The 23,053-nt window shown below is 49.2% G+C and overlaps 1 protein-coding gene across 1 annotated transcript in view; it reads right to left on the reverse strand.

The window, feature by feature from the left end:
* Nucleotides 1-17,218, reverse strand: part of INSR (insulin receptor) — a 52,328-nt gene extending 35,110 nt beyond the window's left edge. The window contains exons 1-2 of the mRNA XM_066205663.1: nt 16,975-17,218; nt 8,745-9,296 (exon numbers count right to left, since the gene is read on the reverse strand). Coding sequence (XP_066061760.1) covers nt 8,745-9,296; nt 16,975-17,059 — 637 coding nt within the window. The 5' untranslated portion in view covers nt 17,060-17,218. The remainder of the gene's footprint in view (nt 1-8,744; nt 9,297-16,974) is intronic.
* Nucleotides 17,219-23,053: the final 5,835 nt, after the last annotated feature.

The following is a 23,053-nucleotide window of genomic DNA, read 5'->3' on the forward strand; positions in this document are numbered from 1 at the left end:
GCTCCCTAAGTTCCTCTAATCCTGACTTAAAAACCAGCAGTCTTGAGCTGTAAGCTGAGCTCAGGCTGAGCTCATCCCATCAGGGCCCTGAAATTCCAGCGTGGCCACACACCAGCAGCACTGATCCTGCGGGAGTCCTCGGTGACCAGAGTTCGATGTGCGCAGCTCCAGGAGCCTCCAATTTGCACTGAAAACAGTCTAAAAAGACCTTGCAAGTTATACACTCTTCATCAGACCAATCTTGCTAAATACCTGCCACCCTCTTATGCCTATGACCAAGGCGTAATTCCTGAGAGGGGTCACAATTCCTGACAGTTCACACGTCCAGCACCTGCCAGTGCATCAGCAACTGCAGCGTGGGAGCTGAGCTCTGCAAGAGCTGAAACTGCCCGAGTTATGATTCCAATGGAGCAGTAGATCTTGGCATCCTTGGAGAAGGGCACCTCTGACCTGATACACAAGATTAAAATCACATTTCTCTTTCTGGAGTGCACCAAAACCACGCACACCCTGAGTTCTCTGGAAACATGCTGGAGAGAATTAATCCCAACATTCTGCTGAATGCTATTCTAACCGCGCTTTCTTTCCAACCCTTCGGTGGGATTTCCTCCAAAACGTCATCCCCCTCAGAGCCTTCACCCCTCTAGGTGCCCAGCAGGCAGGGAAATAAACACAATCTCAAATTAAGGAATTCCTACTGAGGGTACAGAAGCTCCTTCTTAGTGCAGAGCATCCAATTCCAATTATAAAACTTTCTGGCTAAGAACAGGTGCCGAGCGTCCTGCCCTGTTCTCTCAGTTCAAACCCAGATTCACAAGGAACCCAGACTCTTCACGCCAGCCCATTAAAGCACTCAGCCAGCATTTAAGCACTGCACGGAGCCAAAGTTAATTCTCTGTTTGTTTTACATGTCACAAGCCAAAAGAAAAGCCAGGCCGACAACCTGCAGCGACGTCAGCCCCCAGTACCCTCATCTAAAACACGGAGATAAAGACAAGGCAATGGCTGTGATCCATATCTCCCTGCACACTTATGCAATGCCAGGCAAAAAGTGGGATCAAAGCAGGAACTGGAATAACTACAGGCTCATCCCAAGCGGGCAATCCCAGCCAGGACCCCCACAACTTCCCCTGACCCAACGGGTTTCTTTTCTTTCCCACCTAACCAACAGCCTTCATTAAGCAGCATAAACATCCCAGCGAGTTCATTCACATCCCTCAATGGGAATTTGCAGACAATTATAGGATATAATTGGGAAGCCTAATCATTGAACTTGTACCCAGCTATTGTTACAAGCTGAGAGGAGGGTGAGTGTTGCTTCCTCCAGGACACGGCTGGTTATTCCCCAACTCTGTAATTAATCAAAAGGTCCTGAAATCCTCAACCTTTCAGTTAGAAACAATCTTTGTGCTGGTCACACCTGGGGGCTTTTGACCGTTTTTTTGTGTTTTGTTTTGGGGGTTTTGTGTTTTGTTGGGATTTTTTTTTTTAAACACAGCAATTATTTACAGAGGCAATCCCTGTCAAATCCAATTCCTGATAGGGAAAGATGTTTCGGAGAGCTTTGCCAAGTGACATATTTCACTGGTCCGCTCACACACTCTGAATGCACTTCTTTGTACAGACCCAACAGTTCACCATCCCTTCACAGCCTTGAACAACGAAGATTTTCAGTCCCTGCCCCGTAAAATCAGAGACTGTTGTCCCATCACACCGCTTACATTTATTCTGCTCATCTTGCCTAAATCCGGGAAGGGGCATCAGAACTGCTCTCAATTTAGAATATTTTACAGTTAATTAAAATATATAAAATGCAGATTTTGCCTTCATGAAGGGAAGAAAACATACAGAATACACAAGCTGGCTAATTCCCCATCCTTGCTTAGAGCACCAAAGCACCCTGAACATCCAGCAGGATTTGCTCTGAATGGAACACATCTCCTCCTCCCTGAGCAAACACATCATGCCAGGTGAACCATTTCCTGCTCTCTCATTCATGCACTACCAACACATGTTAACTCCGTCACTCACTATTAATTTATCTTTTACATTCTCTGACTTCCCCCTCGCACACCCAGACAGCAGCATTTCCCAAAGAACGTGTCCGCCAGGTCTCCTGGTTTTTATCTAACAAGGGGTAGTGCAGTTCTCTTGTTCAAGCAAAAAAAAAGGTAACTTGGAACTGTTCTTGAGGGGGAAAAGTTCTGGCTGGAGCTCCCAAGGAGCCGACGTCAGCGCTGAGGATCAGGGATTTAAGAACACCTCGAGTACCCTCAGTGCTGAACCACTGCACGTAAGGCACTGAACTCCTCTCAGCCTCCCCAAGGGCCCAGACACTGACCCAAATTACAGGTGTTTTGGGGAAAGGCGAAGGGTGAAAGAATCAAAACAGCAGCTGGAACCAAACAAGGAGAAAACCTTCCCAGTTTTTACCGTATCAGCAGCAAAATACCTCGTTCTCCCTTTAACTCGTCAAAAACCTTTGCCTTGACAAGATTTTTGTACAGGAGCTCAGATCTCTTAACTATGGGGAGGAATTCCCTGTATTTACTGTGTATTTACATTTCTGAAGATGACGTGGCTCGGACAGTTGCTTCTGAAGTGCTGGCTGGGAATTGGGGCAGGAGCAGAAAATCTTCACTTCCCAACCCCAAATTTCAGTAAAGGTGCAGCAGTGAAGAACCCGATGAAACATCAGCTCAGCTGCACACGTGGGGATTTCTCAGCAAGTTGAGACCCTTTGTACTGAAATCCTACAGCCTTGCATCACCCCAGCTCAGCGGAGAAAAGCTGCTCCAGATGCTTCTTCCCCAGTTTTGTTTGTTTCCAAAGGAGCATATCCTCAAAGTCATATGTATGGAGGGATTGCTTCCACCCCTTCTCCCCCAATTCTGGGCTGTATCACAACCCCAAGCACCACAAATCTCTTAACTACTCTTAACAAGCTCCAGTGAATTAGTTTAGGATGTCTCAGCACTGGCAAAGTGTCACCACTGCCCCAGCTCTGGGCCCTCAATGAAGCTGTAGCTTGGCAGGGTCAGCACAGACACCCCAGTGAGATTATCCGGTGTCAGCTTCCATCTGGCATTTGTCAGAGCAAGGCAAAAGAAGAAAAAAGGCAGCCCTTATCAGATCTCTGAATAAAAGGAGCACTTCCACTTCATGTAGTAGCAACTGGAAAAATTTCCTTTGTGTTTGAAGCTTTAAAAATATCTTTGCCCTTGAGGTTGGCTGAGTCTGCTCAGCGCTTCGAGACCCCTTTCCCATACAAAGGTAATAAAACCAAGCTCGTGGTTACAGAAATTCCCAGCACATAAAAATTACAGGAAGCTGTTGCTAAGTAATATTTCTACCTAAGTAAACATCACAAAGCGTTTCCCACACACACCTCTGAACTTTGTTATTCAAACCTGCCTTGAAGATGTTCAGAGTTGCAGAATTTCTGCTGGCACTGGTCTCTGAGAGCTCGCTGCTGTTTCACAGCAGTTGAAAGACATTTCAGGCTGAGCAGTGTTTTTTCTCAGGGCTTTGTTGTGCTGCTTGTACTTGGGAACAAAGCAACTCTTCAGCTCCTTACCTGTCCCTTGTCTGTCCCAGAATTATCCCCACATAAATCACAGGGAAATTAAAGAGAGATCCTGTTGCATCCCTGTCTCTAGACCTGTTTCCCAAAATGAGAGGGAAAAAAAATAAAGCAAGAGAATGTCCTGATTTGGAAGGGACCCACAAGGATCACCAGTTCCTGGCTCTGCACAGGACAACCCCCAAAATCCCACCAAAACTGGGAAACGCATTAATATTTCCACACAGAACCTTTCTTTAGCAGCTATTTGCATGTCAATTATTCCAGACTCTCATCCTTTCCACCTGCTGCTTTACATCCTCTTCAATGGACACAAATTGTTTCACCTGCTTTCCATAAGGTCAATATTTTGCCACAAATTCTAAATCGCACTAATGGAGAAACAACTTCTGTTTTTATCATAAAAAAACAAGACAATAGATGACAAAAAGGAGCTTACTGACAGACCCAAAATGGCCCACACTCATAATAACTCAAACTTCCTGGTAGCAAGAAGCCTCAGGATCAAGAGGATAACAGATTCCTACAAAGGTTTCATTCAGGATGAACAAGGGAACTTGAATTCCATCTTATCTTCTAAGGAATGAAGCCTATAGTTCATGCATTAGAGAATTCATTTCAGGATGATTTGGTTGCAAAGGACCTTGAAGCCCATCCAGTGCCACCCCTGCCATGGGCAGGGACACCTCCCACTGTCCCAGGCTGCTCCCAGCCCTGTCCAGCCTGGCCTTGGACACTTCCAGGGATCCAGGGGCAGCCACAGCTGCTCTGGGCACCCTGTGCCAGGGCTCCCCACCCTCTGAGTAGAGAATTTCTCCCTAACATCTGGCCTAAATATTTCCTCTTTTAATTTAAAACCATTCCCCCTTTTTCCTATCACTACTTGGCCCTGTAAAAACTATTTCAGATATCCATCCTTATATTCCAGGAATGTGGCCCTTCAGTGTTCACCCAGGGACTGTCTGATATTGCAGATGATTTTGCTGGTAACTTTTATTTGGCCATTCCACTTCCTATCGCCTTCCTCCACTTGCACACGACCCGATGTGCAATAAAAGGCCGAACCCGCCTTCGTAATTAGACTGTCAAACCCATCAGGCTGCTCCAAGTTCTGCATGGACAGAGCAGCCTGACAGCGGGGGGAATTGGCAGGAAATCCTATTTCAGAGGGAATTGTTCCTTCCGCAAGAGGAGTGACAGACGTATAGAAAAAAAAAAAAAAAAAAGACGTGGAAAAAATGTGAAATATGAAAATCATGTTTGGCAGATCCAGACCGAGGTCTAGGACGTGGCATTTCCAGCATTTTTGTTGTCTGCATTCTTCAGCAAAGGCGCTCTCTGCAGTGCAGGACCAAGAAGTATATTTTGATGGCAATAAAAGAACTGTGTATGTGAGGGAAAAAAAAAAAACCAACCCTGTTAAAAATGTCAGTGAAGAGGTACAAAACCCCCAGAACAGGAACAGCACTTGGCTGCCATAAACAGCATCAGGCTAGACCCAAATTCCAAACAGACTACACATTTCCCTCCCTGCCTACCCAAAATATAACATGAGTTGGCCTTAACTGAACCGACTTGGTTTTCACACCAACATGAGTGATTTAGGGAAAAAAAAAAAAAAAAGAAAACTCTGAGGAAGCACATCCCGACAGATCTGAATCCATGGAGCATCCACCTACACATCCCTGCACTCACACACAGAGCCCTCAATACTGGTTTTTCCAAGGGTGCAGCTGCCTACAAATGATTTCAGTTCCTCCCCACTGGTTTCATCCCCAACCTTTGCTCCAATGTCTGTAAGAAGATCCTTTACTTTGTTGTCCTGAACACGTTATTACCAACTGAAAAAAAAAAAAAATTTCCAGGCTGGAATCGTAGCTACGGGGATGATTCAGAGGCTTGGATGTGTGCCTTGGAGATAATTCCACGCTATAACTGAAAAGTTAGTTTTGGAGTCAACTGGGATATTTGTCCTGATTAAATAAAGGAATAATTAAATAAAGGAGGGATAATGTGGAGCAACCACAGAGAGCTGGCAGGGGAAGGGCAGGGAACGGTGAGGAAGGGAGGGAGGACACCAGGACCCCACTCCAGCCCCAACTTTGCCTCTTCCCACACACACAAGACCTTTCAGAGAATCACAGAGTCCTTAAGGCTGGAAAAGACCTTTCAGACCAAGTCCAACCATCAGCAGCACCACTGTGTTCACCCCTAACCCTGTCCCCAAGTGCCACATCCTCACTGCCTCCGAGCACCTCCAGGGATGGTGATTCCAATGCTTCCAACGCTTCACAACCTTTTCCACAGAGAAGTTTTCCCCAGTCTCCCATCTAAACCTCCCCTGGGGCAAATCGAGGCTATTTCCTCTCATCTTCTCTCTTGCCCCTGGGAGAAGAGTCCTGGCTGTCCCCTCCTGTCAGGCAGTTCATTTTCTGTGACATCTCCCAGCCTTCCCACAGGTGCTCTCCCAAAGTTCTTGCCCATCTCCCAATATTTTCCAGCGGGACTCCAAGCTCAGCAGGCTGGAAAAGCCGGTCAGCTCGTGACTTGTCTCTGTCAATTGACACTCACTCTGTAAAATCAAAACAATCAATATTTACATATCCTTTAAGGGTTTTTCCCAGTCCTGGTTTAGAGAGCAACAACTTCCCATCCAGAGATGCAAAAAAAAAAAAATTTAAAAAACCCACCCAGAACCAGGAGATTCTATACCAAGTTTCATTAAACAAACCAGGGGTACAAACAACCTGGGTTAAAAACTCCACACAAAACCAAACTTCCCCGTGAAAATGATACCGAAATTGCTACTTTTCATTCTGGTTAGAAGACAAGGAGAAAAAAAAATAAAAGAGAATGCGCTTAAATCCAGAGAGCCAGGAGACTTCAGCCCTGCATTAGCTGCTGAAGATTCCCAGATAAGCTGCAGAAACGCAGAGGGAAAGGTTTCGTGACATTAATACCCTGGGTACCGGGAGCTGCTGCGAGGCTCTTCAGGCTAAGGAAAGCCAAAATACAATTCACACAAGCTTTTAATAATCTTGACAAAACAATTACACATGCTAAGGATACATTAGGGCTGGCAGGAGAACAGAGGAGGCAGCGATTGCACCGGCAGGTTCGCTAAATAAATGTCACTTAATCTCCACCATCAGCGTGTGCTCAGAGTCTAAAGGCTGCTCACAAACAGACAAAAAAAGGTCTAAAAAAACCTCTCGGGCTGTCAAAACAACTGCAGAAGCACAGGGGCAGGTGTCACAAGGCACGGCATCACACAGATCCCAGCTTGTGCAAAACAGCGGCTACCAAAAAACTAAAGTCCAAATCCCAGCGTTCAGAACAAAGATAAGCTCGGCTCGTCCAGTGGTTTGGGAAGCGCATTCCAGTCACTGCCCAAATACGCAGGAGCACGGCTTCCCTACTGTTCCTTCCGCAAGGGACACACAGAACCAGAGCACCTGTGAACAGTGCCTTTAGAAACCATTTCCTGATTAAAACCTCAATTTCTGGGTCAAACAGACGTGGGCGACTGAGCTGAGGCAGGTACTGGGCAGGTGTCCTCCAACAAACTCTTGCAGCAGAGGTTCGGGAGCAGCTCAGGTTTCTGAGCTCCCAATGGTAAAATATTATCATTAAAATCTTACATTTCTCCAGGTTTCATGGAACTAGGCAGTTTCTAGGAGAGAAAACTATCTGTTCCAGTCTGCTGCAATGCAGCCCTAGAAAATTCACAGGAATTTTGGGGCATTACGGTCTAGGCACTAAAATCGCGCCATTTAGACCTTTAACATAATGAAACAGCAGAAAACACAGCACATGAAATGCACAGGAAACCAGGTTTCAGTGCTGATGTAACTGCATACCTGAAAGTTTATAAATAAAATGCTTTACAATCTTATTTTTCATTTTAAAAAAGGAACACACGTACACACTTGCATCTTCTTGCTCATACCCTGTTATTCTGGCCACAAAAAATAACCACTTTCTTTAAAAGGAAGCTGGACGATTTTGGGGTGAGGAGTAGCAGAGGGGAAACCACATTAATTGCATTAGTTTGTGCATACTGGTAGGAATTCCTCCTCAAATTTGGCACTTAGCACTCAGAGCTGCCCTTTAAAGCTTGGCAAGAATTTCTCTCCAGCCCACAAGTTTCCTAATTTCGTCTCAGGACACACTGGTTCGTTTGGATGCACGACCTCCAGAAAGGCAGACTACCCTAAATGTGTCACTCTCACCTCAATTCACTTTGCTCCCCGTCAAGTCAGATTTAACATAAATCAAAGCCAATATATAATTAAAGCTAAGCTTAAGGTCAGTTCCAAGTTTGGAAAAAAATAAATCTGTATGAAATTAAAAGCAACTCTAGAATACATTTGAGGACTGGGGTGGCAACAGCAGCGAGCTTTTGGAACAGAGCTTCTCCCCTGAACCAAAGCCCCAGGCTCAAAGCCCTGTTATTTCACCCTCTACCCCATCCAGGTCCTCTCTCCTCCTTCTCCCTTCCCCTTCAGGCCTGACTTGGCTCCCAGCTGCTTCTCTGTGCAAATGCTGCTCACTCATCCGCAGATCTTACACCTTTTCATGGCGGGAAGGTTTTGGTAAAGATGGAATTGCACCTTTCCAGAATGGGGCTAATTCCATGGAGACTTTTCCCCACTGTTGTGCTTCCACCTGCTGCAGCCTCTCAGCCAGTCTGGACTTTCATTCCCTACCCAAACCCCAATAAAGACTCTCAGAGTACCAACTGTTATACCGGACACTGACAGTCCATTAAAATGGTGAGCTCCGGGCAGTTCCTGACTCTGCAGAAGAACCAAACACAGAATTCTGGATGCCCTATAAACACAGGCGAAGGAACTGCTCAAACCCATCCCAAAGGTCTTCTCTTCATCTTCTAAAGTCAATTTTCAGCCCTGCTTTTAGGAATCTGTGCTTACAGGTAGCAATCAGTAGGCATCTATCAGACCTCCAGGAATCTCAGGGTGGTTTGGTGGGAAGGGACCTCAAAGCCCACCCAGTTCCACCTCCCACTGTCCCAGGGTGCTCCAAGCCCCGTCCAACCAGGCCTTGGACATTCCAGGGATCCAGGGGCAGCCTGTGCAGAGCCTCACAGGTCAAAATTTGACAGCAAAGCCCCACCTGAGACCCCTCACTGCGCACTCACCTCTCTGGCAGCGATCGTGTGTCCAGCAGCGCTCGATGAAAATCCCGTTTATCACCGTGGGGGGACAGTTGCTCTTCCCTTTCACGGTGCCTGGGCACACATCTCCACACTCTTCCTTGTCATCCTTGTTGGCCACGATGTAATTGTCTTCTACAGAATCCAAAATCCTGGACCAGTCGATGGTGGACAGGTAGCAGAGCTCGTTGTTCTTCTCGATGCGCACGGCGCCCCGGGTGATGTTCATCAGGTTGTAGAGGCCGATCTCCTTCAGGTGAACCATCTCAAAGATCACCAGGGCGTAGTTGAAGAACAGGTGAGTCCCTCGGATCACAGTGAGGTTGGGGAAGAGGCCCTTCAAGCTCTCCAGGCCGTACACACGGAACAGCAGCAGGTAGTCTGTGATCATGGTCAGCTTGGGGAAGCTGAGCTCGCGGAAATCTTCGGGCTTGGTTTTGAACATCAGCAGGATCTGCAAGTGGCCCTCGATCACGGTGCAGTTCTCCAGCATGTTCAGCCGGGTCAGGTTGTTGCGGATGTCCATGCTCCTGCAAACTGGGAGGCAAAGGACAATTTATTTATTTAACAGAAGGTTAATTGTTGTGGTTTTCTAAACGCTCGGTTTTGTCCAACAGCACCGAGCCCCGCTCGGGACACGTGGCCCTCTCAGCAAAGGCAGGCTTCAAGTGTTAAGAAATACACTGTGGGGAACATTCCTGGTTACAAAACAAGAGTATTTCATCATTTTTTTCTGCCATCTTGAGTCCCTGCCTGTTGCCTCTATCACGACTGCAGTGGTAGCAGCAGTCCTGGGACATCACTTGGCGCTCACAAAGGGAAGAGATGTCTGAGCTGTTTTCTTTAGGCAGCTGCCAGCAACACACCTACCTCGTCTCAGATTGTGCAATTAATGCCAGGGGATTAGAGGGAGTCATTTCGAATGGTTGCAGGGAGGGGAAGATAGGAAAAGAATAATGGCCAGAGATGGTGGCTCTTGGGAAGGGAGCAGAAAAACCTGGAAATGCACAGGAGCACAGCCCACGCTCCTGCCCAGACTCTGCTGACAGGAGTCATTTACTACATTAGTAATTTTTGCCCTGAGCATTCTTTTCAGATGAGGTGTTGGGGCTTTTTTTTTTCGTTATTATTTTCTCGAGGGTGCAAATCTCCCCGTCTTGACTATCTGGGCAGTTTATTTCACAGAACCAGTAACCAAAGAACTGGCAAAGTGAACAAATACATGAAGCATAAATTAGGAGGTAAATTGAATAATAGGAATCCGTCAAAACAAAAAAAGTTTGAATAGGGAAATAGTTTTTCAACTCTAAGCACACGAAAGAAATCAAGAAGGAAATCTGCAGCCCCACGCCTCTACAGCACAACAAAACTCCCTGTGACAAACCCTTTTGAAACCAACTTCATAGAAACATCAGCCAGACCTTAATGTTCAAATCCAGGTGGATTCTTCCTGAATTTTTCCTTTTTGAAGATTGCATCCACTCAAAGGATTTCTCTCTTTTGTCTACAGCTGGGCCAGCATCTTCCCTCCCCACTTAAGAACAAAAGACACAGGGCTCTTTCCTCTTTTTGACACTGTATGCAAAGTTGACCAACTATAAAACCACCACATCACAGCTCCAAGGGATCACCCAGCCTTACAAAACTGATGTGGACGCAAATACTTCATAGTTAGGATTGTCAGACTCCTCATGGTTCAGCACAGAGCACTGCTGCAGGGGTTAAAACCAAATTCGATGCAAATATCTTAATGATTATTCAAAAATTTGCTCCACTGACTGCAACAACAACAACAAAAAAAATTGGCAATACTAATACAGGATTTGAAGCAATGCTATTGCCCAATGGGATTTTTTGGCACGATATCCAAGTCGTTTCATAAATTGCTTTCTGGAAGAAAAAAGCCAATGCACACGGTGCCTCAAGGATTAAGGATGTACTTGGAAAAAGCGGGAGAAGGAACCTGATGACCAGCCAGCAGCAACCTCTCTGCCCCAAACTCTACTGCTGCACATCCCAACCTGGGCTAAAAGACCTGGGAGAGCAACAGATTAAGCTTAAATGCTCTGGATATTTATTTGCAATGAATAACGTTGGAATTTCCAAAGAAGCAAGTGCGTGGCAGGTCAGGGCAGTGAAAGGAGAAGTAACAGAAGGACACGTAAGAAAATGAAAGACTGAATTCAGCCTACAAGTCACCACTGCAGCTAAAATTACCAGATAAATTCAAAATGCAACATCTTGGTTCTTATTTATTCTTGGTTCTCATCCTTGTGGGGCGCACAGGCAATGCTGCTGCACCCCAGGATAACGTCCTGCCTGCTGGAATGGACAGCTGACCTTAAGGAAAAGGAAAGGTCAAAAAATACAGACCAGGAATTACTTGTGAGAGTCAGAGCTCCGGGCTATTGCTGTGGCTGAAGGCCACGAGATGCATGAATACCCCGAGCACAATTGCCTCTGTCTTTCATCATTTTGGGTAGAATGAGGTGAGTCACCAGGGGCTGGACACAAGCCCTGCTCCCACACTGCCCAGCTCCCTGCACAGGGCACCTTGAGCAGGGCTGGAAGGATCTGCAGTTAGGTATGGTCAGGACGAAGCCTTTTGAGTGCTGTGGCTGCATTTCCAGGCTCTGGAAATCTTCCTTTTCTGCAGGAGCAGAGCTAAGGAGCTTGGTCTGGAGGAGCTACCCCGGGTGGGCAGCAGCTGCATCACACCAGGGCCCGCGGGTGGGTGCCCAGCACTGAGGAAATTCATGGTCCTGGTCTGGTAGAGGAACAGATCCACAGCCAGCAGGGATTCAGAGAGGATGATCTGAACCCCAGAATGGCTGGGGTTGGAAAGGACCTCAAAGCTCATCCCATTCCACCCCTACCATGGGCAGGGGACATCTCCCACTGTCCCAGGCTGCTCCAAGCCCTGTCCAACCTGGCCTTGGACACTGCCAGGGATCCAGGGGCAGCCACAGCTGCTCTGGGCACCCTGTGCCAGGGCCTCTCCATAGCCAACAATTCCTTCCCAACATCCCGCCTCTCCCTGCCCTCTGGCAGTGGAAGCCATTCCCTGTGTCCTGGTCACCGCAGCCCTGGAGTTCACAGCTCTCACCCCTTTCCCTAAACACTCAGAATCAGTTAAATTGCTCTGCTCCTGAACCTTTCAAGCTTCCGGAGATCACCACTACCATGAGCCACGCTGTTCCTGGTCCAAACAGCCCAAAAGCTGCTCAAAGATTTCCCAACCTCCACAAAAAATGGAACCATCTAAACACCCCCACGGGGTACAAACCTCCCTCGCTTCCAGCTCTCCCCACCCTGACACAGATTCCCCACTGGAGGTTGCAGAGGTGACCAAAGGCTAACAACTCCAAATATTTTGAAAAGATGTGCTAAGGAACAGAGGTTAGCTAAAGGTGAATCTAAAAAGAGATGAGTGGAGCCTTTGAAGAGTTAAAAATATAAATCTACCAGAGCTGGAAGTACAACAGCCATGGTTCACCAGCTGCTTTTCCCCACATTTAGAGAAAAATCACACTTAATTATTTTTCAGGTTCGACTTCAATTTCGTTTTTAAGTGATAATTGGTATCTAAGCCCCTTCTTTTTAACACCTCGAAGATCAAAGAGAATCATAAGGAATTAAGAACATCTGAAACAAAATATGCTTTTTACTTGGAGGTTTCTCCATCTTTTCATGCCTTTGAATTTTCAGCAGTTTATATCTCCTGTTCATGCAGTAGCAGCTTAAGTCACCCCATAAATTTATTGTTACCAAGACAACAAGAAGCAGTTTTAAGCAAAGTAATAAGTGTTTTTCCACAGCTTCTCTCGATAGTATTTCTTCTGCAGGGACAGGGGAATTAATCAACCCTTCAGTAGGAAGGCAAGGCAGGTTTGATCCCAGAAGAAGGAGAGCAAAGTTGAGCCATCAATTATAACACAGACAACCTGGTTTCAAAAAACACATAAATCAGCTCTCAGGGAAATAAAAAAAAAAATCACAAATTGATTCTCCAGTAGTAGGCCCAAAGCTGCTCCTGTGCAAACTACTGGCAAAACCTCCACTACACATAAATTCCTAAATTTCAGCAGAAACAGCAGCACAGCTCTGAGCTGCCAGAGGAAGCACTGCTCCATCCCTGCTACCAAGCCACTCACTCAAAAAACTACTAAATCATCCTAGACACGTTCTATCAAACCCCCCCCAGAAAACCGAGCTGAAGCCACGCTTTTTAAAAAACAAACAAACAAACAAATCCTGAGATGCCAAAGCCTCTTGGACAAACTGGTTTGGTAACAACCTTCAGGACCTGAATGAAGAAACCAGGTCTGATGCCAGAGGTTAAGTTTTCAAGATAGAGTCTAACCAGGGGAATAGCTGGAACTTAAACCTTGTTTATAGTAAATCATGTGGATACCAAACCTTAATGATTCACTGCTTCAGACCTCTGGCCTTCAACAATCAAGACCAGCGTAATCTGGCACAGAAGGACTGCAAACCATTTGAGGTAACTATTAGTTAATTCTGCCCTTTTTTTGTAGTGTTTGCTGCCTATTGAATAAACAAACTATTGCAGAGAAATTACACTTGCTTGGGTTGAGTCAAAAGCATTGCAGTTCTACGTAAGGCTGAATTTTAGAAGTGGCTTTAGGAAACCGGGAAAAGGATTTTTGGGTGTTCCTTGGGATAATTGCTGAGACAGGAAAACACCCTGGTAACAGGTTAGAGGGAAGGACTGTGCCACAGCTTCTACCTACTGCAGCCATTGTTTCATAAATACAAAAACCATCCCATTGTGCAATATGGATCTTCAGCTTCAGTTCTGTACCTCAGAAAGCTCAAGCTGAGCAAACTGGACACGGACTCCAAAATGAGCCCCAGGCCCTCGGGGAACATCTCAGGTGCCTCTCACCTCTCACCGCTCAGGTCAGTGCTGCTGAGCCGAGGGCAAAGCCCTCAAAGGCTGGCCTTCAAAGCCTGGTTTGGGCTGTCTTTATGCTCCCCTCATCTGATTCACAACCCAAACAGCAGACACGACTCGTCCTGCCCCGTTTCCATGCAGACATGACCAGCTCTGGGGTGGCAGCACCCCAGGAGCACCGGGACCACTCGGGGTGACCTCCGGGTCCCTGCTGCTGCCGACACACCTGAGGATCCTCCCCGCTCCAAAGGCAGCAGGAACAGGTTCTACACCTTGCCCGGATCAACAGCATTTATATTCCACAAGGCAGTCACCCCAAAACTGACCTCCAGAAAGCTCTGGGGTGTTACACTGTTCAGAGACAGCCGCCGTGCTGCCTGTCCCCAAAAAAGGGGACAGGGCACGCTGGGGCCTGGGTTTGGTACAGCCCTGCCCTTCTGCACTCACTTTTCCTACTTTATTCTCCCAGGGGCGAAATTTCATTCTAGACCGAGTCTCTCGACATAAAAAATTAACACAGGCTCGAGGTGGAACAAGGGAACAGTTTCTTAATGAGTTTACGAGCACAAAACTATCTCTATCAGCCAGATATGGTACTAACTAAGGAGCAACCTATTTTCTAAGTGTGTTACTACAGCAATACACAGTGAAATCTGTCCCACAGGATGACTTAGGTAGAGATCTCTCAACTGCATTCCCATCTCCCACATCAGCAGCAGGTACTGGAGCACATGTGCAGCTCCCAGATTTAGGGGGAGAGTTTAGAAGGGGAGGAAGAGCACTCTGAACTCCCATGACTGCATTGATCAGTTTTCTATTAACCAGAAAAGGAGCCCAAAGCAAGCTGCTCCATTAGCAGATGCCTAAAACTAGGTGAGGTAAATCCCACCCCAAATACCAGAGCTAATGAACTGACAGGCATGAGTCATGTGCGAGATTTATTTCAAGAAGTTGCATTATGTTTACACAGTGACCAAAAAAAATACACAAGCCTGTCTTTCTTCCCAAAACAAGATATATGGATCTTCGTTTAACGCACAGGTCAGGCCTCCCTTCCTTAACTCTTTCTTCTACTCCTGTCAGTAACTCCTGAACTGAGCAACTACCTTTAGCCACATGTAAGAGAGGAAGAGTCCTCTCACATGAAGCATTCCTAAAATATTTAGGAAAATTTAGGGATGGATTGAGGAGGAAAAACTCACGATCTGGAAGTAAATGTGACCTTTACCATCCACCCCATTTGTCTCCTGAACCACCTCCATCTACCTGTTGCTTGCCCCCAGCTCTTCCCCAAGGCACCAAAGGGGAGAGAAATCCACGGGGCACGAAGAAAACCAGGGATGGGGGGAACATTGCCAGCAGAGAGCAGAGCTACCCCGGGGGCTGTCGGTGGGAACACAGGGCACAGATCTCCAAGAAAGCTGCCTCCATCAGAGCCGTTGCTCAGGGAACAACTTGTTTGCTTATGCAACTCTCGTCGGTGCATTTCCCCCCCAGCCAGGCCGGTGCCGGCCCCGCGTTGTTTTCCATCCCCACCGTGACCTCACCATTCCCAGAAAACAGAGCCAAGCACCCAGAAAACACAATCAAACACCACAGCAGCTGAAAACCTCTCCAGTCAGGGCCCCGACCGTCCCAATTGTCTGTAGAATACTTCATAAAGTATTTGCAGCGAAAAAATGATACGGAAATGTTCCAGCCCAGGCTTTGCTTTGCTGTCTTGTGCCCCTGTTCCTCCATCCATGAACTCAAGACACATTTTCCTACCACGCTGTAACACAGCAAAGATTAGGGAGTTTAGAACATAAACACGCTTGAACCCCAAAAAGCAAATATGTTTGAAATAAATAACCAAATCACAGGCTGCGCTGCGGCAGTAATAATAGTGTTTTCAAATTAGGAACTGCTGGACTCCAGTTGCACACGTATTTATTTATTATTAGTGCTATATGTCAACTGCCTTTTCCATCCCTGTTGGAGGCGGGCAGGTTTGCCCAGGGCAGCTGGGACTGACCCTCCCAAGGTAACACTGTGTCACCGGCCTCTTGTAACGTTTCAAAGGTAAAAATATGTATGAAGGAAGAAACTGGGTTATATTTGAGATATGTGACTTGTCCTGTTGCTGGGAAAAGAGGCTGTCTTACAGGAACATCCTGCTTTATTCCCTGAATCCCACACATATCCCAATAATGTCCATCACTGTATTGTCTGTACTTAAACTGATTGTCTTGCCCTTGCTTTTCCTGATGGGAAAGCCAACAGGCAGATTGTCTATGGGAGACATGAGCCACAGCTCCAGTTAGCTGTCTTTAAACAAATATTTCCCTTTTGTCAAAAAAAATCCGTAAGAGTCGCCCAAAATTAAAGAACCTCTCATTAAAAGGATTTCCTGAGCAAGTTTATTTAACGTAACCCATCAAAACAGCTCGTAAGGCTTAACCTCGAGCCAGCCGTGGGTTTAACAAGCTTGTGACCTCCAACACAACATCTTTTATACCCCTGTCTTGTATTTTACAAGCCCCTGTGTACACACAGAGCTTCCCCCCGGAGCTCTCCCATCTCAATACCTGTGGATTTGGCACACTACCTAAAAGTGGTTAAAGACAAAACCTCCGCGTCTGGCCACACTAAACCCTCTGAAACCGGAGCCGGTTCTGAGGCAGCCGAGGAGCGGCGGGGGCACAGGGCTGGGGAGGGGACCGGGGAGGGAGCGGGCAGGGCAGCCAGCAAGGGAGCCGGGAAAGGACCCTGCGAAAGGGACTCGGGAAAGAACCGGGAAAAGCACCGGGGAGCGGATCGAGGGAGGGCACCCAGGGAAGGGGCCGGAGAGGGGTCCGAGAAAGGGACCGGCGAGGAGACCGAGGAACAGACCCTGACAGGGCCCGGGGAGGGGACTGGGTGAGCGACCCGGGAGGAATCGGGGAAGGGGCGCGGGAAGGGCCGGGGGAAGCCCCCACGGCGGGACCCGGGCAGCGGCAGCCCAGAGGGGCCCGTGCCCTTCCCCGCGCCTGCCCCGGGCGCGGCCCCCGCTGACCCCGGCCCGGCGCCCGCCCGCGCGGGGCCCCGCGGCCCGGGACGCGCCGGGGCGGCCGCCGCTCTCCGCGCCGCTGCGCCCGCTGCAATCTCGGCCGCCGCCGGGCCCTCCCCGCCGGCCCCGGGCCGGGGGTGAAGGTGACCCGGGAGCGCTCCGGGCCGCGGCCGCGCCGCCCGCGGGCCCCGCGCGGGTACAAAGGGCACGGCGGGGCCCGGCCCGCGCCGCCGCCGCCCCCCAACCCTCCCGGCCGGGCCCCGACTCACTCTCGCCGCGGCCGCGGCCGCACCAGGCTCCCAGCACCACGGCCACGGCCAGCGCCGCCGCCGCCGCCGCCGCTCTCGGTGCCATCCCGCGCCGCTGCCGCGGCCGCCGCCGCCCGGCGCGAATCAGAGCCCGCGGGGCGGGCGCGGGGGCCGGGCCCGGCCGAGCATCGCCGGCGGAGCCCCCGCGGAGCCCCTTTATAGCGCCGGGCCCCTCCCTGCCCGCGGTGTCGGCCCCGGCCCGGCGGCCCCTTCCAGCGCAGGCCGGGCTGGCGGCGGCGCCCCGGCCAGTAAACAAGGGGCTGCCCCCGTCAGCTGCGAGCCGAGCGGGGCGGCCGCAAGAGGCGGCGCGGAGCGCGGGCACGGGACGGGACGGGCCGGGGGAGGAGCGGCGGCGGCGGCGGCATCCAGCCGCCCGTCATCATCCGCCCATCCATCCATCCATCTGTCCGTCCGTCCGTCCGTCCGTCCGTCCAGCCGTCCGCCCATCCATCCATCTGTCCGTCCGTCCGTCCATCCGTCCAGCCATCCGCCCATCTATCCATCTGTCCGTCCGTCCGTCCGTCCGTCCGTCCGTCCACCCATCCGCCCATCCATCCATCTGTCCGTCCGTCCGTCCGTCCAGCCATCCGCCCATCCATCCATCTGTCCGTCCGTCCGTACGTCCGTCCAGCCATCCGCCCATCCATCCATCTGTCCATCCGTCCATCCATCCATCCGTCCGTCCACCCATCCATCTGTCCGTCCATCCTTCTATCCACCCTCCCACCCATCCAGGCCGCCTGTGAGCCCTGCTGGCGCTGCCCGAGGAGCCGCGGTGGCCCCGGTAGCTTTCAGCGAGTAAAACGCAGGAGTTTATTAGCCTCACCTCACTGTGGGTTCAAATGGAAGGAGAGTAGGGTTAGGGAAGAGATTAGGGAAAAGATTTTTACTGGGAGGATGGTGAGGTCCTGGCACAGGGTGCCCGGAGCAGCTGTGGCTGCCCCTGGATCCCTGGCAGTGTCCAAGGTTGGACAGGGCTTGTAGGAACCTGGGATAGTGGAAGGTGTCCCTGCCCACGGCACAGGGTGGGATGAGATGGTCTCCAAGGGCCCCTTGCAACCCAAACCATTCTGGGATCCTGTCTCACTGTCCCCAGTGCTGACAGCCCAGGCTGGGAGCGGGGCTGCTGCCCTGGCCATGCCCGTATCCCTCCTCCTCCTCTTGGAAAGGATGAATTGCCACAGAGCTGGACAGAGCTTGGGATGAGGATACCGTCTACCACTGCCGCTGCTTTCAGTATTACAGAACCCAAAGAGCCATTGCAGATTTCTGGTTCTTTTTCCAGGGGGATTCACCATTTGGTGCCTTTTTTAATCATCTCTGCGCTGCACTCGCGCTAAGCCATGACAGTACGTTTCCTGGCAACTTCCAGTAATTTTATCTGGCTCTTGCTTTCAGCCATTTCTGCGAGACAAATTAGTTATAAACTGCTGGAATAAAGCCTTTTTTAATTCAAAAATGCTTGGCAAATAGACATTCTTTAAAATTTTTATCCCACCATCTTTAGCTTACAACAGATCTCTCACTTCTGTGTGACATTAAGGGCCCCTGGGCAGACCAGTGGTGACCAGCAGGTCACTGTGCCTCAGTGCCTTTGTCTGGACACTGAATTGCACTATGAGTTTACCCTGTTTAAAATACTTTGCACTGCTTTTCCAGGTGAAGAATCACTGCAGTTGTCCCAGAGATACGACACGGAGTGAATGAGAGGAGGGCTGGTCAGTGAAATCACGGCTCTGCCGGTGTGATTCACCCCCTGGCGTTGTTTGAGGTTTCCCTGTTGGACAGGGTAAGGCTGGCAGCCTGATTCGACCAGCATAAGCAGGATTAGCTGGGATGGTACCTGTGCAACAATAACTTGGAATTTGCGGACTATTTAAATGCTGAGATGAAAAGCTCTGCTTAAGTGGGGATGCTTTCTCTGTCATCAGCACAGCAGATGTGTGTCTGCACAGCACAGGAGCTGTTGATTCAGCCCATTGGTGCATCAGAACCACAGCCATGGGAAGGCATTTCCCCCATTTCTTTCCTTTTTCCCCAAATCCACGCTGCTGCCCTGAGCTGACAAGTGCAGAGAGACTTGGAACCCCACTCATTCCAGACTGCTTCAGGAAGTTAGGGCAGTTAGGGAATGGAAATAAACAACTAAAGTATGCATTCTCTGCTTGCAAATTAACCTGCTTTATGACTGTAGACTTTGCATAGAACAGACAGAGCCAAACATCACCTGGACAGCTCGGGCTGTGTGGAATTTATACTGTGACTGTAACAGCAACCTGCTCTTGCTTACTCACTTATGTTCTCCTTGCCTTTCATGTAATAATGATATCAGCTTACACATTGGTACGTGAGGATTAAAGGTTACAGATTTATTATCTTTCCTTAAAATACTATTTTTAGTTTCCAATTACTGATTAAGAACATCAGGATGCAACCTTTCCAGCATCTTTCCCATACATTCACTGCTACATATTCATCACGCTACAGTGCACTTGGTTTGCAATCAGATAAACCAACAGGAGCAATGTGGGCGCTTAGAAACTAAGCCAACACCTGCTTACTCTTTTTTTTTTTTTTTCCTAATAGCTGCAATGCAGGCTTTTCTTTAATTCTTGATTCAAGAAGCTACTAAAATCACCAGTTTGATATATGAAATATTGGCAACAGTCACATTTCTTTCTCTCCACTACTGATGTTTTATTCTTTAGTTAAAATAACTTGGAAATAAGCAGAGGTAAGGGTCTGCTGTGAACTGTGACAATCACAGACCATGGGGGCTCAGATCTGAATCCTCCTAAGAAAATAAGTACAGAGAGACTTGCAATAGACTGTATCCATTTGTTTGACCCTACAAAGACTTATTTGTTCTGGTTTGATCCATTCTTTACTTAAATCATGGAATGATTGGATCAGAAGGGGCCTTAGAGACCATCCCATTCCACCCCCTGCCACGGGCAGGGACACCTTCCACTGTCCCAGGCTGCTCCAAGCCCCATCCAGCCTGGCCTTGGACACTGCCAGGGATCCAGGGGCAGCCACAGCTGCTCTGGGCACCCTGTGCCAGGGCCTGCCCACCCTCACAGCCAACAATTCCTTCCCAGTATCCCATCTCTCCCTGCTCTCTGGCAGTGGGAAGACATTCCCTGTGTCCTGTCCCTCCATCCCTTGTCCAAAGTCTACTGCTCTGTCCTACAGATGCCTCCACACCAAACCAACCTAAGAGTACCAACTTCCTTACAGATCAGTGCTGCTCAGAACTGAAGTCCCTGGAAGCCCATCCCTGGAGCAGGAATCACATTTCATAAACAGGTAGGGACAATGACATTGTAAAGCAGCTTGAATGTTGCAGCAGTGACATCCTTGCACTGTCACAAGTGTCTGTGGAGAGAGAACCCAGCTCAGCTCCCAACCACCAACACGTGGAACTTGCTGAAAGCTTCACACCTTGAAAGCCAAATACATCTTTTTCTCTATACACTGGAACACATGGGTGGGTTTTAGGCTGTGTGTCTTTTAGCCATGCAAATTAAAGTTCCTCACTAATCAACCAGCCCGGGAATAGTCAAGGAACACAAACTTTGTGCCCGAAAGAAGCAGTCGACTCACCAAGAAGGTTCATTGGTACCAATTCTGTTTTAAGAACTAAACTGCTTGAAAATTAGTTCAGGAGCCAAAGCCACACAGCAGCCTGGAGGCTGTGCTGAGGTCACAATTCCCACTTTCTGCTCCACCAGTTCACTGTGGCCTTCTCTTAACAACAGGTTGCAGCTGCCTGGGTTAAGAGTTACCCCATGGCTCGGGTAGCTCTGTTCTCATTGATTTGCCAGGCACTCTTTCCTGCTCACACATTTCTCACCAGGCAATTTGCACGTTATGCAGCCTCCTGCCCTTTGAAGATGCAGCAGGGCTGCTGTTGAAGCCAACAACAGCCAAGTCTCTGCATCACTGGCAGGATGTTGCTGTGAAGCTTTACGGGATTGACTTCTCAGTGACTAAACCTAAATCTGAGAGTACAGGAGAGCTGACCTTGGAAAATTATCTCATCCTGTTTAGAGTCACACAAAACCCTTTGCCAAATCTCTTAATATAAAATATTTCACGTCATGGATTGACAGAGTTCCTTTCTTACCCTTCCTTCCGTCCACACCAAATCCGATAAGTGACTTTTCTTAGTGAGAAGGCTCAGAGGATGGAGATCCGGCCACTTTATGTGCTAAGGACAGAATTCTCAGCTTTTTACTGTTGAAACAGGAAACACAGTCAGATCCTTCTGGAGAATTCTATTGTTACATGAGCAAATACAAATTTTGGGCAGGGTGAAAATGGCAGAGGGTATCTCTCTGCTACATGCAGGTCAAAACCCCTGGAGATGAAGGATGAAAATTCCAGCTCTTCATGGCCAACTGCAGCACTGCCTCATTTTAGCTTTTTTGGTCCAGTTTCTGGGTTTGTGCAGTTTGATTTTTGGACATCACAGAGGCAGACGCAATATTTGACTTATTTTTAATTCCTTGTCGGAATATTCTTGTTCTCATTCAGCAACAAAGTTTTCAGCTCGAAAAAACCAAAGCACTGTCAGGGTTCCCAACCTGGCGAGCAGGGCCCAGATGTGAGACAGCCAGGCAGATGTGGCCTTCAGCCCCCCCCCAAGCCTCCTCATCATCCATCCTTCCCTTGAGCTCCTGCCTCTGACCTCAGGCAGCCCCAGGTGTGCTTTGCACAAGCTGCTGCCAGGCTCCCTGTTCTCCATCAGCCACCCCGGGCCGGGCAGCGGCCGCAGCCGCGTCACTGCCCCCAGCACGGCCACGGTTCCATCCCAGCCACCGGCTCCACCAGTTCTGATCCACAGCTCACCCCCAGCCCCGCCTTCTCCGGTTATTTCCTGACACTAATGCCTGTTTTTGTTGATCCAGTCTAATTTGGAGGGAGCGCTGACGATCTGGGCAGCAGCAGGGGTTCACAAACCCCGGCTCTGTGCTCCGCGCTGCTCAGGGTTTGCGTTTCGGACGAGCCAGAACTCCCAGTTCCCGTTTGATAACCGGTTTGTTCTGTCGCTGGGAGACACGCCCTCCCTCTGTAAATGTTACAAATCAGGCGTATCTGATCCATTATTCACTAACTGCTGCTGCTTCCCACTTCCAGCCCCTATTAGAGGGAGCGCTCATGCCAGAAATGTCACGGTGGCATCATGTGACAGGTGGTATTGATTTAGCGCCGTTGGCGTTTAATGTCACTCCCGTTCAGTGGGACACACGGCGAGTGCACACGGATTCCCGGCAGTGGGGCAGGTCAGGACAGGAGCTCCCAGCCCGGCCCCACGCCAGGCCCTGGCACTTGGGAATTACATCGGGAATTCTGCTGCAGACCACGACATTTGAGTATCTGCTCCGAGCTGCTCTAGCACTGTCATTACAGTTTTTATGATTCACAGGATCACAGAATGGTTTGGGTTGGAAGCATCGTAAAAGCCCATCCCATTCCCAGCCCCTGCCATGGGCAGGGACACCTTCCACTATCCCTGAATGCTCCAAGCCATGTCCAACCTGGCCTTGGACACTTTGAAGCATCCAGGGGCAGCCACAGCTACTCTGGGCACCCTGTGCCAGGGTCTCAGCACCCTGACAGGGAACAATCTCTTTCACAAAAGAATATAGATCACAACTACAAACCATAAGGTTCCATCCTGAGGTTTCACGGCAGGTTTACAAGCAGACACTGAGAGGGGAAGTGACACTTTGTGTCACACAGGGAACAGTTGGGAGCAGAACCCTGCTCTGCCCACTCCCTCCTTTTCACTCTTTATAGGATGTTCCCTTTTGACAGAATAGCTGCCAGTTTGGAGAAGCTGCTCACCAGCCTCTCAAGTCTGATGCACAAAGTGCAAAGAAAACCCAAGGGAACACGTGCCCAAAACCTGGGACTGCCCAGCCCCAGGAGCCATTGGATCCAACGTTCTGCTCCTGCCACCCCTGCACCCTCACCAACAGCCTGTGAAGGATCCCTCCAGCACATCCCATCTGGCTGTGAGAGGACACTGCTC

Source organism: Chamaea fasciata, unplaced genomic scaffold (genome assembly GCF_029207755.1).
Source record: "Chamaea fasciata isolate MVZ Bird 193981 ecotype frontalis unplaced genomic scaffold, bChaFas1.0.hap1 SCAF_28, whole genome shotgun sequence".
Lineage (NCBI taxonomy): Eukaryota > Metazoa > Chordata > Aves > Passeriformes > Sylviidae > Chamaea > Chamaea fasciata.